This window comes from Pollachius pollachius (assembly GCF_949987615.1).
Source record: "Pollachius pollachius genome assembly, chromosome: 15".
Taxonomy (NCBI): domain Eukaryota; kingdom Metazoa; phylum Chordata; class Actinopteri; order Gadiformes; family Gadidae; genus Pollachius; species Pollachius pollachius.
This window is the reverse complement of record NC_136948.1, coordinates 6,406,087-6,420,744: the sequence shown is the minus strand read 5'-3', so window position 1 is coordinate 6,420,744 and position 14,658 is coordinate 6,406,087. Positions and strand designations below refer to the sequence as shown.

Below are 14,658 nucleotides of genomic sequence, written 5' to 3'. Positions count from 1 at the left end.
TTTGAACTCATCGAATTCAGAGACATAACCAACAAAACAAAAAAAAAACGAAGACTGGTAACACCCGGCACTTGGGGACACACGGGCCAATCCTACATAAGCGCAGTCCTTTGGTCTTCGTCGTAATCAAACAGTTTTGGGTTTCAGAGACAAGAGTTGGGCTCCCTGCATCCCTCGTGACGAGCAGAGGCACCGCACGCAGAACGGGAGGAAGAGGAGCGCAGCCTCCTCTGATGCACGCGGGTGACGCCGAGCGCCTCAATTCGCATCGCGCAACAACCCAAGACTCGCGTGGGATCGGTCCCGGCTGCTGTCTCCTGCATCATCGGCCCATAGTGTCGTTTAACGAATTCCAGACCGTTTTTTTTTCGGGATTAAAGAAAACGAAGTGTGTCCGGATAATAATAATCTAATCCCATTTAGACCGTCGCGTTGATCGAGGAGAGGGGGGCATCGTACTACCGCACGAGCGAGCGCCGATTTGCAGCCATAGAATCACTGGATCCATCCTAAGGTGAGTCCTTAGAACTAGATCCATCCTAAGGTGAGTCCCCATCTCTTATGGACGCAACGGAATGCAACCCGTTAAGGAAAATGTTAAAAATCCGCATTCAGACGGCTGGCGTTAATGTAGCCCATCAGGTTGTATAACGTTGGGAATAAACGACAGTGGTGAGGGTTGGCATGCTATCTGGAGGATACCCGGGCACCTGCGCATCCCTTAGCACGAAAACATTTCATTTGTACGCAATAACCAGGAGGGATGTTACAGAGACGTGACAATACGCCGTCGAATTCATACGCTGGGACGTCTTTTGGGTGGTTTTCCACCGCGACGTGGTGGTGCTACCGACGGAACGGTTTGGTGTTTGAAAAAAAAAAATAGGCCAAATGGCAACGCATTTTGACGCGTTTTTTCCCCCATTGCGCTTGGAAAGATGTTAATGGGAACAGGGTGAGAGGGTCTAATAGCGTAAAAAAAAAACGTCTCACTGCGTCGTTTCCATCGGAATGCAGTATCGCGTCCACCGAGACGGGGGGCTTCGGCGGCACCCCCCAACATGTCATTTAACACAGCGTCCAAAAAAAATAGCTACATTTTCTATTTGACGGAATATTTGATCAATCCGTCATCGCCTTGGCGCGTACGGTAGGCTATTACGACGATATGAACGACCAAGAGCCAAAACACCCAGCCCAAACCATAAGCCTCTCTGCCGAGACACTTCGTTAATGGCTGTTCCTCACGGCAGGTGAGCGCTTTGTTTTTATAATCTTCCTGCTAAACATTTGTCCTCAAGGTCATCCAACGCAGACTCTGGTCGACATGAGCAGCTGCATCCATTCCCTAATGAGGGCAATAGGCTGCTAATCGTTACTCTGGTCGGGTTATAAACGCACAACATGTGTCCCGGGTGTTCACAGGGGCAGCAGGAGGCAGGCCGTGCGTTGCGCTGATTTGGGACGCAGCATCACGCGTTTCTGTGCAGTTTTTTCCCCCAAAAGGCCCCAAACCAATGCAGTGTAGTCGAGGCGTCTGGTCTCCGCAGCTCTGTTCTGCTGCGCAAACCCCTCAGACCATTGCCTCATCATGTCTTCTCCGGACCCCCCAGACGTTCTCTCCCATCTTAAAAAAAAAACACCAGAAGGAGGGGTTCGCCCGGCCCTGTTGGGGGTCTCATTTTGATGCATTATGCACCGCGGACGACACACACCGTGAAACCGTGTTCTGTCGCTCGCCGCTGCACGCGTCCGCCGTGAAGTGGGGCTGCAGGGTGCTCTGGTCGGAGCCGTCCCGCACTGGACGAGGAGCCGGGATGCTTATAGAGGTGTGTGTGTGTGTGTGTGTGTGTGTGTGTGTGTGTGTGTGTGTGTGTGTGTGTGTGTGTGTGTGTGTGTGTGTGTGTGTGTGTGTGTGTGTGTGTGGTCGGTGTTAATGAAACACAACAACAACCCACTCATCTCGGACTCTACGCCGGTGTCTGTGTCGGCCTGTGTGGTTTCGATTCGTCTTTTTGTGGCCAAACAATGAATCCATCCAGGGCGGCCCCCTCATCCCCGGGACGTCGGTGTTCACCCTCTCACCCTCTCACCCTCTCACCCTCTCACCCCCGTTCATCAGCCGTATTGATCCCCCCCCCAGCCCCCTGTGTGAGGCGGCCCGGCTGCGTTGTGTAGTACAGTGGCGGGGGCAGGGCTGTTGTTGTCACTATTGAGAGAGGGTTACGGGACAGAGGCCGGCGATGGAAACCGGATAGGACCGATCGAAACCTCTGACCGACGGCTTCTGCACGACACCGCGGATGGCCTCGCTCCAGCGTGTGTGTGTGTGTGTGCGTGTGTGTGTGTGTGTGTACATGGGTGACTGTGCGTGCGTTTGTGAGTGCGTGTTTGCCTGAGCGAGGGTGCCCACATGTGTGTGTGTGTGTGTGTATGTTGCGTGTGCATGCGTTTGTGTATGCGTACATGCCTGCGCCTATGTGCCGTGTGCCTACGCATGTGTGTGTCTGTGTGTGTGTCTGTGTTGTGTGTGTGCCTGCATGCGTGTGCCAAAGCGTGCGTGTGTGTTTTGTGTGTGCGTGCATGCATGCCTACATGCATGTGCCAAAGCGTGTGTGTGTGTGTTGTGTGTGTATGTGTGCATGCCTGAGTGTGCCTACGCATTTGTGTGCGCGTGTGTATATGTGTATGTCGTGTATATATGTGTGTATATGTGTGTGTCGTGTGTGTGTGTGTGTGTCGTGCGTGCATGCATGCATGCCTGTGTGTGCGTGTCCCTTGGCGTGTGTGTGTGTGTCGTGCGTGCATGCATGCATGCCTGCGTGTGCGTGTCCCTTGGCGTGTGTGTGTGTGTGTGTGTGTGTGTGTGCGAGTGTCTGCATGCATGCATGTGTGCGTGCACCTACGTGTGTGTGCCTGTGTGTGCGTGTAAGTGTGTCATCGGTTCGGGGTCTGGCCCCGGCAGAGCCGTAGAGAACCCAAACAGACGGGGCGTGTCATGAGCACGGCACAGACCTCCGCCGGCCCCCGTCCCCGCTGATAACACGGGGGCCTCGGTGGGCCTCATCCACGCGCCTCATCCCCTGTGTCCCCCCCCCCCCCCCCCCCCCCCTCCCCGCCATAGGAGGAGCACCATGGGCAAACAGAACAGCAAGCTGACCCCGGAGGTCATGGAGGACCTGGTGAAGAACACGGAGTTCAACGAGCACGAGCTGAAGCAGTGGTACAAAGGCTTCCTGAAGGACTGCCCCAGCGGCCGCCTCAACCTGGACGAGTTCCAGCAGCTCTACGTCAAGGTGTGCCCCACGTGTGTGTGTGTGCGCATTTGTGTGTGTGTGTGTGTGTGCGCATTTGTGTGTGTGTGTGTGCGTGTGTGTATTCGTGTGTGTGTGTGTGTGCGCGCGTGTGTGTGTGTGTGTGTGTGCGTGTGTGTGTGTGTCTGTGTGTGTGTGTGTGTGTGTGCTTTAAAGAGTGACCGAACGTTTACGAGGAAAACTCTAGGAAACAGCGCCCCCTCTGGCCAAACAGGTGTGTTGCAGTGGCTGATTATTGCATAACCTGCCGTTGGATCGGGTCCCTTGTGATTTTATTAATTATTGGTCTGTAAAGGAGCTCTACTGCAGAGAAAAGTAAATCACAATTCTTTCATATTTCATATTTTCCCTTTTAATCAAAATCCCTGAAATAGAGGTCTTTCATTCACATTTACATTTAGGACATTAAGCAGACGCTTTTATCCAAAGCGATAAACGTTCGTCAGAAGAAACTGAATGGTCATCCCTCCTATAGCCAGCAACTCAGCCATCTCAAAGATCAGGACTTTTATTTTGAAGTCGTGTCCTTGGTGTAGGGGCAACCCCACACCTTTCGAACCGAGAGCGAAGCGGCCAACCTTGTCTCTCTTCCTCCCCCCCCCCCCCCCCCCCCCCCGTTCCCCAGTTCTTCCCGTACGGCGACGCCTCCAAATTTGCCCAACACGCCTTCAGGACCTTCGACAAGAACAGCGACGGCACCATCGACTTCCGAGAGTTCATCTGCGCCCTGTCCATCACGTCCCGGGGCAGCTTCGAGCAGAAGCTCAACTGGGCCTTCAACATGTACGACCTGGACGGGGACGGCAAGATCACCCGGGTGGAGATGCTGGAGATCATCGAGGTAACTCACCACTAACGGCCATCTCAAGGATCGAGACTTCTATTCTGACGTTGTCTCCTTAGTGTAGGGTTAGGGAGAGAGCGAGAGACGGAGCAAACTGGCCAACCTTATCTCCGTCCCCGTTCCCCTAGTTCTTCCCTTACTTCAAAATAAAAGTCCGGGAGGGACCTCTGTGTCCCGGAGGGGCAGTGAGGAGAGAAGGGGACAGTGAGGAGGGGAGGAGGGGCACTGAGGAGAGAAGGGGACAGTGAGGAGGGGAGGAGGGGCAGTGAGGAGAGAAGGGGACAGTGAGGAGGGGAGGAGGGGCAGTGAGGAGAGAAGGGGACAGTGAGGAGGGGAGGAGGGGCAGTGAGGAGAGAAGGGGACAGTGAGGAGGGGAGGAGGGGCACTGAGGAGAGAAGGGGACAGTGAGGAGGGGAGGAGGGGCAGTGAGGAGAGAAGGGGACAGTGAGGAGGGGAGGAGGGGCAGTGAGGAGAGAAGGGGACAGTGAGGAGGGGAGGAGGGGCAGTGAGGAGAGAAGGGGACAGTGAGGAGGGGAGGAGGGGCAGTGAGGAGAGAAGGGGACAGTGAGGAGGGGAGGAGGGGTAGTGAGGAGAGAAGGGGACAGAGAGGAGGAGACAGTGTGGAGAGACAGAGACAGTGAGGAGGGGAGGAGGGACAGTGAGGAGAGAAGGGGACAGTGAGGAGGAGACAGTGAGGAGGAGACAGTGAGGAGGAGACAGTGAGGAGGAGACAGTGAGGAGAGACAGTGAGGAGGAGGAGGAGAGACAGTGAGGAGAGACAGAGAGGAGGGACTAATAAACGACTAATAAGCTAAATGACGATACTTTGGCGGTGATGTAGGATGTAACACACATATGAATGATTTATTGGCCTGTTTGATACAAAATTAATCATCCTTGGTGTGTTTATTCGTCAAAAGCAATAATAATAATAATATACATTTGATTTATATAGCACTTTTCGAAATAATCAAAGGCGGTTTACAGGGTGAACCCAAAATCATTAATATTTTTTAATATTTAATATGAACATGTATAAGTCAAACGGTAAGAAAGGAAGAAGCGGAGAGAAGGGAAGGAGGTGATGTGGTGAAAGCGATCTTAAGGAGGTGGGTTTTGAGGGTTTAAAAAAAAGGGAGTGTGCATCGATCCCAATCCTACTACATCCCATAATAAAGAACCATTCTTAGAACACACAGGATTCCAAGCTGGCACGACCGGCCTGCATGTAGCGCACGCACACACGGCACAATCCCCCCCCCCCCCGACGGCCAGCGTCCTGTGAGTGAGTCCCTCTCATTGCATCCCATAATATTCCCCGCAGGCCATCTACAAGATGGTGGGCACGGTGATCATGATGAAGATGAACGAGGACGGCCTGACGCCAGAGCAGCGCGTGGACCGCATCTTCTCCAAGATGGACAAGAACAACGACGACCAGATCTCTTTGGACGAGTTTAAGGAGGCAGCCAAGAGCGACCCCTCCATCGTTCTGCTCCTGCAGTGCGACATGCAGAAGTGAGCGCCCCCCCCCCCCCCTGCCCCGCCCCCATCAAAACGCCCCCGTCCACCGTGTCCAGTCTGTTTCCTCTCGCACGCACACACACACACACACACACACACACACACACACACACACACACACACACACACACACACAAGCACACAAACAACCACTCACACGTACGCACTCACACGTACGCACTCACACTCACACTCACACTCTCTCTCACTCTCACTCTCACTCTCACTCTCTCCGGACAGCAGCAGCAGCAGCTCACGATTTGATGTTAGATTCTCTGCCATTTCCACAGGAAAATAACGAACAAAAACGACAAAAAAAAAAATAATGCTTGGACTATTTTTTCAATGGACTCGCTTCTTGTGGTCGTATGCATGAGAATGTAAAAGGCTGAATCATCTCTCTTATAGCTCAACGGTATCATACGTTTCTATATCAGACACACCAAAAAAAAAACATGTGAGTTGTGCACTGTAACCTGTCCCCGCCCTCCCCTCCCACACACACAAACACACACACACCTATACATCGCCCCCTTCACCTCGTAGCTTGTAAATCAGTGGAGCACTGCATTTATGAATTATGTACCCTGACGTATATATCTAGAACACCTCCATCACACCCCACCCACCCCAACGCACCACCTATTCCCAACGCTCCGCCTTCAAACCAGCCGGTGGTCACTGCTGAAGCTAATGTATGCTTTATATAAATAGTACCAAGACAATAACTCCTATGATAATTGTAACTGTCTACTGTTCAGACCTCGGACGGGAGGATCACAACGCACACACACACACACACACGCACACGCACACAGACATACACACACACACACACACACAAACAAACACACACACATTGGGGAGTGTCAGTTCTTTGCATGCAGTTATTATGTGTCAGAAAAATATTGATAATATATATATATATATATATATGAATATATATAATCTCTTACCTTTTGCATCCTTAGGTGGGTATAAAAACGAGTGTCCCTACAGAATTTGTTTAGTATTGTTGCATGGGATGTACAGTGTGTGGTAAATAAGTACATTACGTCACCTGATCCCGGACGATGGTCCCCTTCTCACCCCATCGCACACGCACCTGTGCCTCTTGAGTTGTTGCTTTTCTCTTCATGGGTTTGTGTTTTACTTTGAAGGACAACGGAGGAGTCACATTGTGTGTGTGGTTCCCGCCCCTTGGCTTGGATTCAGTTATGATTTGCGTCGGTGACTAAGCGATAAACTGCGGCGTCCATGTTGTGGTCGACGCCGTCCGCCGCCGAACAGCGACGAGAGACAAAATGGCGTCTAACATCATTAGACACATTACGCATTAGCCACATTAACAACCTGAACTTAGTTGGACTATCTCCCCTCTCCCCCACCATCGCCGCAGCCACCGTCACATGATTTCAACTCTAGTAACTTTACAGAGGACATATCAATATGTTTACAGAAATAAAATATACAAAAAGAGCACTACAAAAACGATTTACAATCTTTAGGGCTTTGAACCTCGAAGCTACGCGAGCACGTTCTCCACAAGGGGGGGGAGAGGCGACGAAAGTTCAAAGTCTGTTTCAAAGTATGTTTACTGGACACACTGCATTCCGATACCTATAGTTATAATATTAATAAGAATAAAAAAACAACTTTATAACGAGATTAACTTTTTATTGATTGTCTCATTTTATAATCCGTTGGGTCTTTTCAGAGATTATCAGTGGTGCAGACACTTGGAGGAAGGAGGACTTTCCCTACTTTAAAGATGGCCGCCGTGGCGACGTAGGCTACCGCTAACGTTAGCTGCGCTAGCTCTCCTCATTTCAACACTTTCAACAGCTCCCCCCCCCCCCCCCCCCCCCCCCGATTGTAGGCTATGCAAGCAAGGACTGGGTGTCTAGCTAGGCGTTCGTTCCTATACAGTAATGCGATATGCAGAATGATTTACGGTAGAAAACTATAACACTTTATTGAGACCAACACCCCCCCAAATCCCCCCATGGGTACCGTCTCTATAATTGATCCAGTCCAATCCCACCGCCATGTCAACACCTTCTCGTCTGGTCGATGTTTATATGACAAATCCAACCACAAAGTGTGTGTGTTTCTGTTCTGTTATTTTCTACATGTGGCATGTGTTGCACCAAATGACTTCTGTAGTGACTGAAACTAAATAAAACTTCAATGGGCTTTTTCAAAAGACACGGCGGGGCCAACGCTGGCTGGTTCATGATGTGGGTCCCGGGGACTAGAGCAGAGGGCCCCTGGGGCGGCAGGCCCCTGGAGCGGCGGGCCCCTCGGGCGGCGGGCCCCTGGAGCACTGAGCCCCTGGAGTAGCAGGCCCCTAGAGCAGTAGGCCCCTGGGGAGGCGTCTACAGGGTCACACTCCGACAGATAGCTCTATGAGGGGTCATTAAGGAGCAGGTAGGGGTTAGACAGTCTACTCTGATACAGGTCACTAAGGAGCAGGTAGGGGTAAGAGACAGTAAACTCAGATACAGCTCATTAAGGAGCAGGTAGGGGTTAGACAGTCTACTCTGATACAGGTCATTAAGGATCAGGTAGGAGTTAGACAGTAAACTCAGATACAGCTCATTAAGGAGCAGGTAGGGGTTAGACAGTCTACTCTGATACAGGTCACTAAGGAGCAGGTAGGGGTTAGACAGTAAACTCAAAACCTGATCCTATCTCTGTGTCTGGTATCTGTATAGGATGGAGAGCAGGAGGAGCCACAGTCTCTATTCATACAGACCCCATATTGGTTAGTTGGTAACCCTCACTATCATCTTCTGCATCCCATTCCGCTCTGGGAATGTACACACTGCGAACTCACACAGAAGTCAGAGATTAAACCAACCAAAGAGGCAAACAAAACTGCCGCCAACATTAATTTAAAGATTTATTTTTGGCATTTTATTGTAGAGGGAGATAGAGAGGAGGACATGCAGCAAAGGACAACGGGCAGGAATCAAACCCCGGTCGCTGTGTTCAGGACCTATACGCTATGCGCTCTACCCGGTGAGCCACCGGGGTGCCCCAGCCGCCGACATTCCTGTCTGCAACACAACCACCAGGATGTGAGCAGCCACCGGCCATCGACCAACGCAACGTAAAGAAAGCCCAAGAGCAGCCCCTCTGGCCCCACCTATCACGACTTCCCCACATGCGGACGTTTCCCTGGTGAATAACAAACATTTAGTCGTACAGAAATCCGACGCCTGAGCCTCTAGTTTGGCACGAACACGAGACAGCGAACATATCCGCGAGGGTTTGTGCACACAAACGGTTTGTGGTTGTTTGAGGATCCCTGCACGAGCCCGCCGAGTCGGGGCTATCTGTGCGAATCATCATGTATCAGTTTCAGCTCTTATCGTACACACGGAGAGATGGTCTAAATATAGACACCAGACCAGTAGCACCCATCCATCAGTTGCCTGAGCATGGATCCATTATTCAGCCATTATAGTAGGAAGTCTTCTCCTAGGAAACCATTCCTCCCATATGGACGATGGTGTAACATCAGCTTGAATAGGATGCTTCTCTACCTCACAACTTTCATGATATCGTCTTCTTACAAGCTAGGGGCTTCTTGCTCAAGGATGCCTCGACAGGTAGACCACAGACAGGAAGACCACAAAGGGGTACCACAGACAGGATACCACAGACAGGTTGACCACAAACATCTAGACCACAGGCAGGTAGACCACAGACATGCTGGGATCGAACCCAGAACCTCTGGGCTACACCCTAGACAATCCTGGTCCATTCGGCATCAAAGAGATGTATGACAATTAATAATCAGCAATGCTGATTAAAATACTGCTCACATAGAAAGGTAATTGCATATGATTGGCGCAGTAGGATAGTCCTTGTCATGTACGGCCTACTCCTTAAAAAAATATTCATCCCTGTGGAGAAATTAGCATACTGGGTGAAACAACACCATATTCTTCATGATTCCCCATAACTGTCTGAAACTATCATAAACTATACAGAACATTTTTGAAATGCCAAAATAAAATTCTCCAGTCCTGTATATTTTATCATTCGATGGTGTAAGGTTGAAAGGCCAAGCTTTGGTTTAGGGTTGAGCTTTAGGAGAAAGTGTGTATTAATAGTTATTGCCGAAGGCCTACTGTGAGGCCTATTGGAGGAAGCCCTGGACGACAAGGAAGACACGCCCACTTTCCTGTGGTCCAATCAAAACGAATGACGTCCCATGGAGCCATCGGCGAGTGCTCTTCAACATGTGCGTTGGACGGTGAGGTCGAGGTCCTAGGAAGTACTACTGATGTTTGGGTTTTCATCGTTAACGCCACTAATTTGTAGTCTGGATTTCGATTGACTATCGGACTATAAAGGACTGAACGACAATTGGAACAACCGGATGAAGGTAAAACCTCAATATATTATCATCCGTTCAGACTCTCGGAATGAAAACATTATTTTGCGCGAAGCGTGCGTTTCTACGTTGGCGCATTGCATTCACATCACAAAATAAAATCAGGTTATCTCTTAATTATGCCATAAAGATCTCGTAATTATGAGAAAATATTTCATAATTATGAGATCTTTATGTCCTAATTACGAGATAGTTATCTCGTAATTACGACATCAGCATCCCATAGCCTAGTCTTCCACCACATGTGGTTGAGTTGATTGTTGGTCGGACTCGGTACTTCAGTGAAGATGGAAAGAAATGGGCAGATTCGGAGTTTGGGGTTCAATAGATCATCAGTGAAACATCGTTGCGTCACTAATGACTCCTCTAGCTAAATGTAGTAACCTAGAGAACCAGCTACAACATTGTTTTCATCCAAACGAGCCGTCTTTAGCGAACGGTGAATTGCATTGGCTTCTACGAGCTGTCGGCTTACAACCGCGAGTTTAGGGACCGTCTGCAAAGTGCAAAACTGAAAACGACCACAATGGTCAAATTTCAATAGCGTCGCCATAATTGACTCTAGAGCCCACAACTTGTTCAAGATAGTCATGGCCTCTATATGGTCTTACTACAACCTTTAGCTTTGAAAAATATATCTCAACTTATTTTTAAGGATTTTTTTATTTAGCAACAATTTCAATAGCGTCGCCACATTATTAACTCTAGAGCCCCACAACTTGTTCTAGATAGTCATGGCCTCTATATGGTCTTATAGATGGTGGGCCAAGGGGAGATTACGTGTATTCAGACGATCCCCACCGAGGGAGGACGTAATTTTCTGTGTACAACATCTTCATTTTTCAACAAATTAAACAAAAATTGTTGGCACTCTTACCTCTTGCACATTTTTTGTTTATCGGTAACTTTGTCTGAGTTACTGGTTCCGGCAAACTGAGCGGGCAGCTATGCTCGGGGTCCGACATGTATGATGTCATTGTAGTTATTGTCCAATGACAAGCCTCGAAATTTCCCGGGGGTTTAAGTTTTTTCTTTGTTTGCTGGCGGTTACCAGGGATATTTTGTTTAACTGCTGTCAGTACCGGCATCGGAGTACAGTTCTTTCCACCTGTCAATCCGACAAAAATGACTTCGCAATTAGCCACACTACATTTCTCTTGTTGAAACTACGTTAGCTAGCAAACAATGGAGTGCTGTATGCATGTTTCGGAAAAAGATGGTCCTGTAACCCCGTTTACAGACACAGGATGGAGGAAATTTATTGCTGCCTTGTTTCTCTGGAAAGACCTTGGTACCAGAGAGAGTACTGTGGCAGAAGAGGCAGTGCTGAGATTTAATCTTAGAACCCAGGTTTGTCGTCATACTATATAGTAGTTATATGGCTGGCTTTGGCTTGCCAAGAGACTGAAAATGGAAATTAACTTTGACTATATATCTTTTTATTTATTATGTGTGCTTTCATTATCTGTCCTTTCAAATAAGTTAACTGTGAACCTCAAACTTCAGGAACCTGCTGCTATTCCAGCTAACTGTGGCTACCACAGAGACTGCTACAGCCACTTCACCAACATCACAAACATAAAACGAGCCCAGAGAAGATTTGAAAAGGCGCCTTTATTTTACAAGGAGGCAGAAAAAGAGGGTAGGTGTCCAATAAGAAAAGAATAGTCATGTCAATGTGAATCTTGAACTTCAGCTGTGAATCTGTGAATAAAAACAATATGAAAACACAATTACATTATGCAAATTACATTTGAGAACCAAACTTTGTAACTCGTATGACATAAGTTATGTGGGTGGAAAAAAATCGGATATAACAAAATCAAAAAACAAAAAAACAGAAATCCACATATTATTGACATCAATAGGCTTCATGCCCACCTCGGGGAAGACAAATGTGATGCGCTTGTGGGTCTGCATGCATTCTCTGGATGTGACACTGTGAGCGCTATATATGGGGTGGGGAAAACCAAAGCATATAAAAAGCTCATTTCCCAGAGACAATACATCACCCTGTTTAGAGAACTAGGAACAAGTTTCTCTCCATCCCCAGAGTTCTGCAAGGCAGTGGAGGCTTTCACATGTGACCTGTATGATCAGGAGTGTATGGATGTTAACAAGGCAAGAGTTAAGCTGTTCAAGTCAGGAAAGTGCTCTGAGAGAGACTTACCTCCAAACAAAGACTGCTTGGACAAGCACATCCAGCGTGCTAACTATCAGGCTGCAGTCCACAGAAGGAGCCTTGACTGTAGGCCTGATATTCCTGCCCCTGAATGTCATGGCTGGAAGATGGCAGGAGAATTCTTAGAAGTGGACTGGATGACCCTTCCCCCAGCTCCAGAGGCAATCCTTGAACTGGTGCACTGCTCTTGTAAAAAAACAAACTGTGTTAAGGGCAGGTGCACTTGCAAAATGCATGAGCTGCCATGTACAAACCTGTGCCAATGCACAAACTGTGGCAATAGGTCATTTGAAGATGACTAGTGGTTCCAGGGCCAGCATGAGAGGCTAACACCCTTCATCAACCAGTGCCGTGTTCAAGAACACATGGTGAAAACAAGAGTACTGTTCATGTTAATGTTATTTGTTTCTGTAAATATGTTACCAAGCATTCTGATTTATTAACAGTTAGATATTAGAATAAAAGTTAACTCACCAACAGTGTATGGTTTGAGCACCATTTCTCATTGTCTGCCATGGGAGTATCACCTAGTGGAAATATTGTTACTCCATTAGTTGAATTCATCTTTCACATAATTGATATGGCACGAAGCTGGTTTAAATACAATTTAAACTTAGACAGAAAGGTCCATTTTTATCTAATGAATCAATACATTATTAGCCTAACTATTAAAACATGCCATTATGCTCAACAACATTTCAGGGGGGTTTACTTCACTGTTTGAAATTTGCTGACTGGGGTATACCACAGAGAACCATGTCTTTAGATCATTTAAATTCCTTCTGTTATCCCTCTCTCTGGGTATAACGGCAACACCAATATAATAACCAGTAACGTTACTTATACTCACACACTTATACTGAGTGCGTGGCTTAACAAGCTCTTAATGACGCTGGCCAGCTGCCAAATTGCCACAGCTTAACCTCCAACAATTTGGGTTATTCACATCGTGTGACATGAATAATGTTAATATAAACTCGATGAGAATAGTCAGTGATATTGAAATATAGATTCAGGTCTCCTACGCTTCACGCGTGAAGCTCACGCCGCCTCGCAAAGGTTATACAAATAACTAGCACATAGCTAGCATTTTCCAACAACATTAATACTTACCCACACACGTGTAAGCTTCTTATTTAGCTTATAATATTTCGTGATGTGTCCACCAGGTAAATGTTTAGATCAACAGCTGTTCCTAGCATCTCCGTCTGATTGGTTTAATAACATCACGTGATTTGTAGCGCTGCGTGCCATTGGTTCCACTGACATAGTAGGCTGCCGCGTTTGCCTGAAAATTTAACGAACTTTAAACTATGATTATGAAAAAATGTGCAAGAATTACGAGTGCCAACAAGGAAAATCTGATTGAGAAAAAAATAAACTTTAAAACTTCAAAGATCCAGGTTCTCCCTCCATGGGGATCATTATTTTCAAAAACTAAAGCTGATACGGCGTCTCGGCCCACCGTCTATTACGACAACCTTTAGCTTTGAAAAATATATCTCAACTTATTTTTAAGGATTTTTTATTTAGCAACAATTTCAATAGCGTCGCCATTATTAACTCTAGAGCCCCAAAACTTGTTCTATATAGGCATGGCCTCTACATGGTCTTACTAAAACCTTTCGTTTTGAAAAATATATCTACTTATTTTTGAGGATTTTTTATTGGGCAAAGAATTCAATAGCGTCGCCATTTTTTATAGCCCTAAAACTTGTTCCATATAGGGATGGCCTCTATATGGTCTTAGTGAAACCATTAGTTTGGAAAAATACATCTGTTCTTATTTTTGAGGAATTTCTATTTGGCAAAAATGTCAATGTCCATTTTTTTTTTGCAACAATTTCAAAAGGGTTGCCATTATTGATTATAGAGCCCCACAACTTCTTCCGTAGAGGCATGGCCTCTATATGGTCTTACTCAGGGGCGTAGGAATGACTTTAACATTGGGGGGGACACATATCGGAAACCTGACAGATCCGTTAATGGTTTAAACAGAAATATGTCATAAATTAACTACACTGAAAAAATTCACAAATATATTTTATTCTACTAAAAAGATACATTTGTAAATGTAAAGGAAAAAACATTTTGAATGGCAGTAATGAACTGATAAATATCAAATCAATTCTTTAATTGCTCAATCATCCAGTTTTTTAGAATGAGAAGCGGTGACAAGACGCTGTGTTGCGCTTTCAAAATAAAATAAAATATTTTTCTCCCCCCGGTATAATTTTTAGGTGGGACAAATGCGCCTGTCTCCAATATTGGAGGGGACACGTCCCCTCCGTCCCCCCCGGTTCCTACGCCCTTGGTCTTACTACAACCTTTAGTTTTGAAAAATATATCTCTTCTTATTTTTGAGGAATTTTTATATAGCAACAAT

At 47.2% G+C, this 14,658-nt stretch overlaps 1 protein-coding gene and 1 long non-coding RNA gene across 4 annotated transcripts; one reads left to right on the top strand and one right to left on the bottom strand.

The window, feature by feature from the left end:
* Positions 1–3,134: 3,134 nt before the first annotated feature.
* Positions 3,135–5,680, top strand: vsnl1b (visinin-like 1b; the record flags this gene model as incomplete). Of its 2 annotated transcripts, XM_079752013.1 has the most annotated exons (3): positions 3,135–3,296; positions 3,940–4,155; positions 5,483–5,680. In XM_079752013.1, 3 exons carry the CDS (start codon positions 3,135–3,137, stop codon positions 5,678–5,680), a joined length of 576 nt encoding a protein of 191 aa, XP_079608139.1. The 2 variants fall into 2 exon arrangements, with proteins under 2 accessions (XP_079608139.1, XP_079608140.1); XM_079752014.1 differs by lacking the exon at positions 3,940–4,155.
* Positions 5,681–11,090: 5,410 nt separating this feature from the next.
* Positions 11,091–13,719, bottom strand: LOC307086721. Of its 2 annotated transcripts, none has more exons than XR_013812458.1 (3): positions 13,386–13,719; positions 12,261–12,799; positions 11,091–11,794 (listed from the first exon to the last, which is right to left on the bottom strand). It is a non-coding gene; the product is annotated as an uncharacterized lncRNA (long non-coding RNA). The 2 variants fall into 2 exon arrangements; XR_013812459.1 differs by lacking the exon at positions 11,091–11,794 and adding an exon at positions 12,024–12,178.
* Between the last annotated feature and the right edge of the window lie 939 nt (positions 13,720–14,658).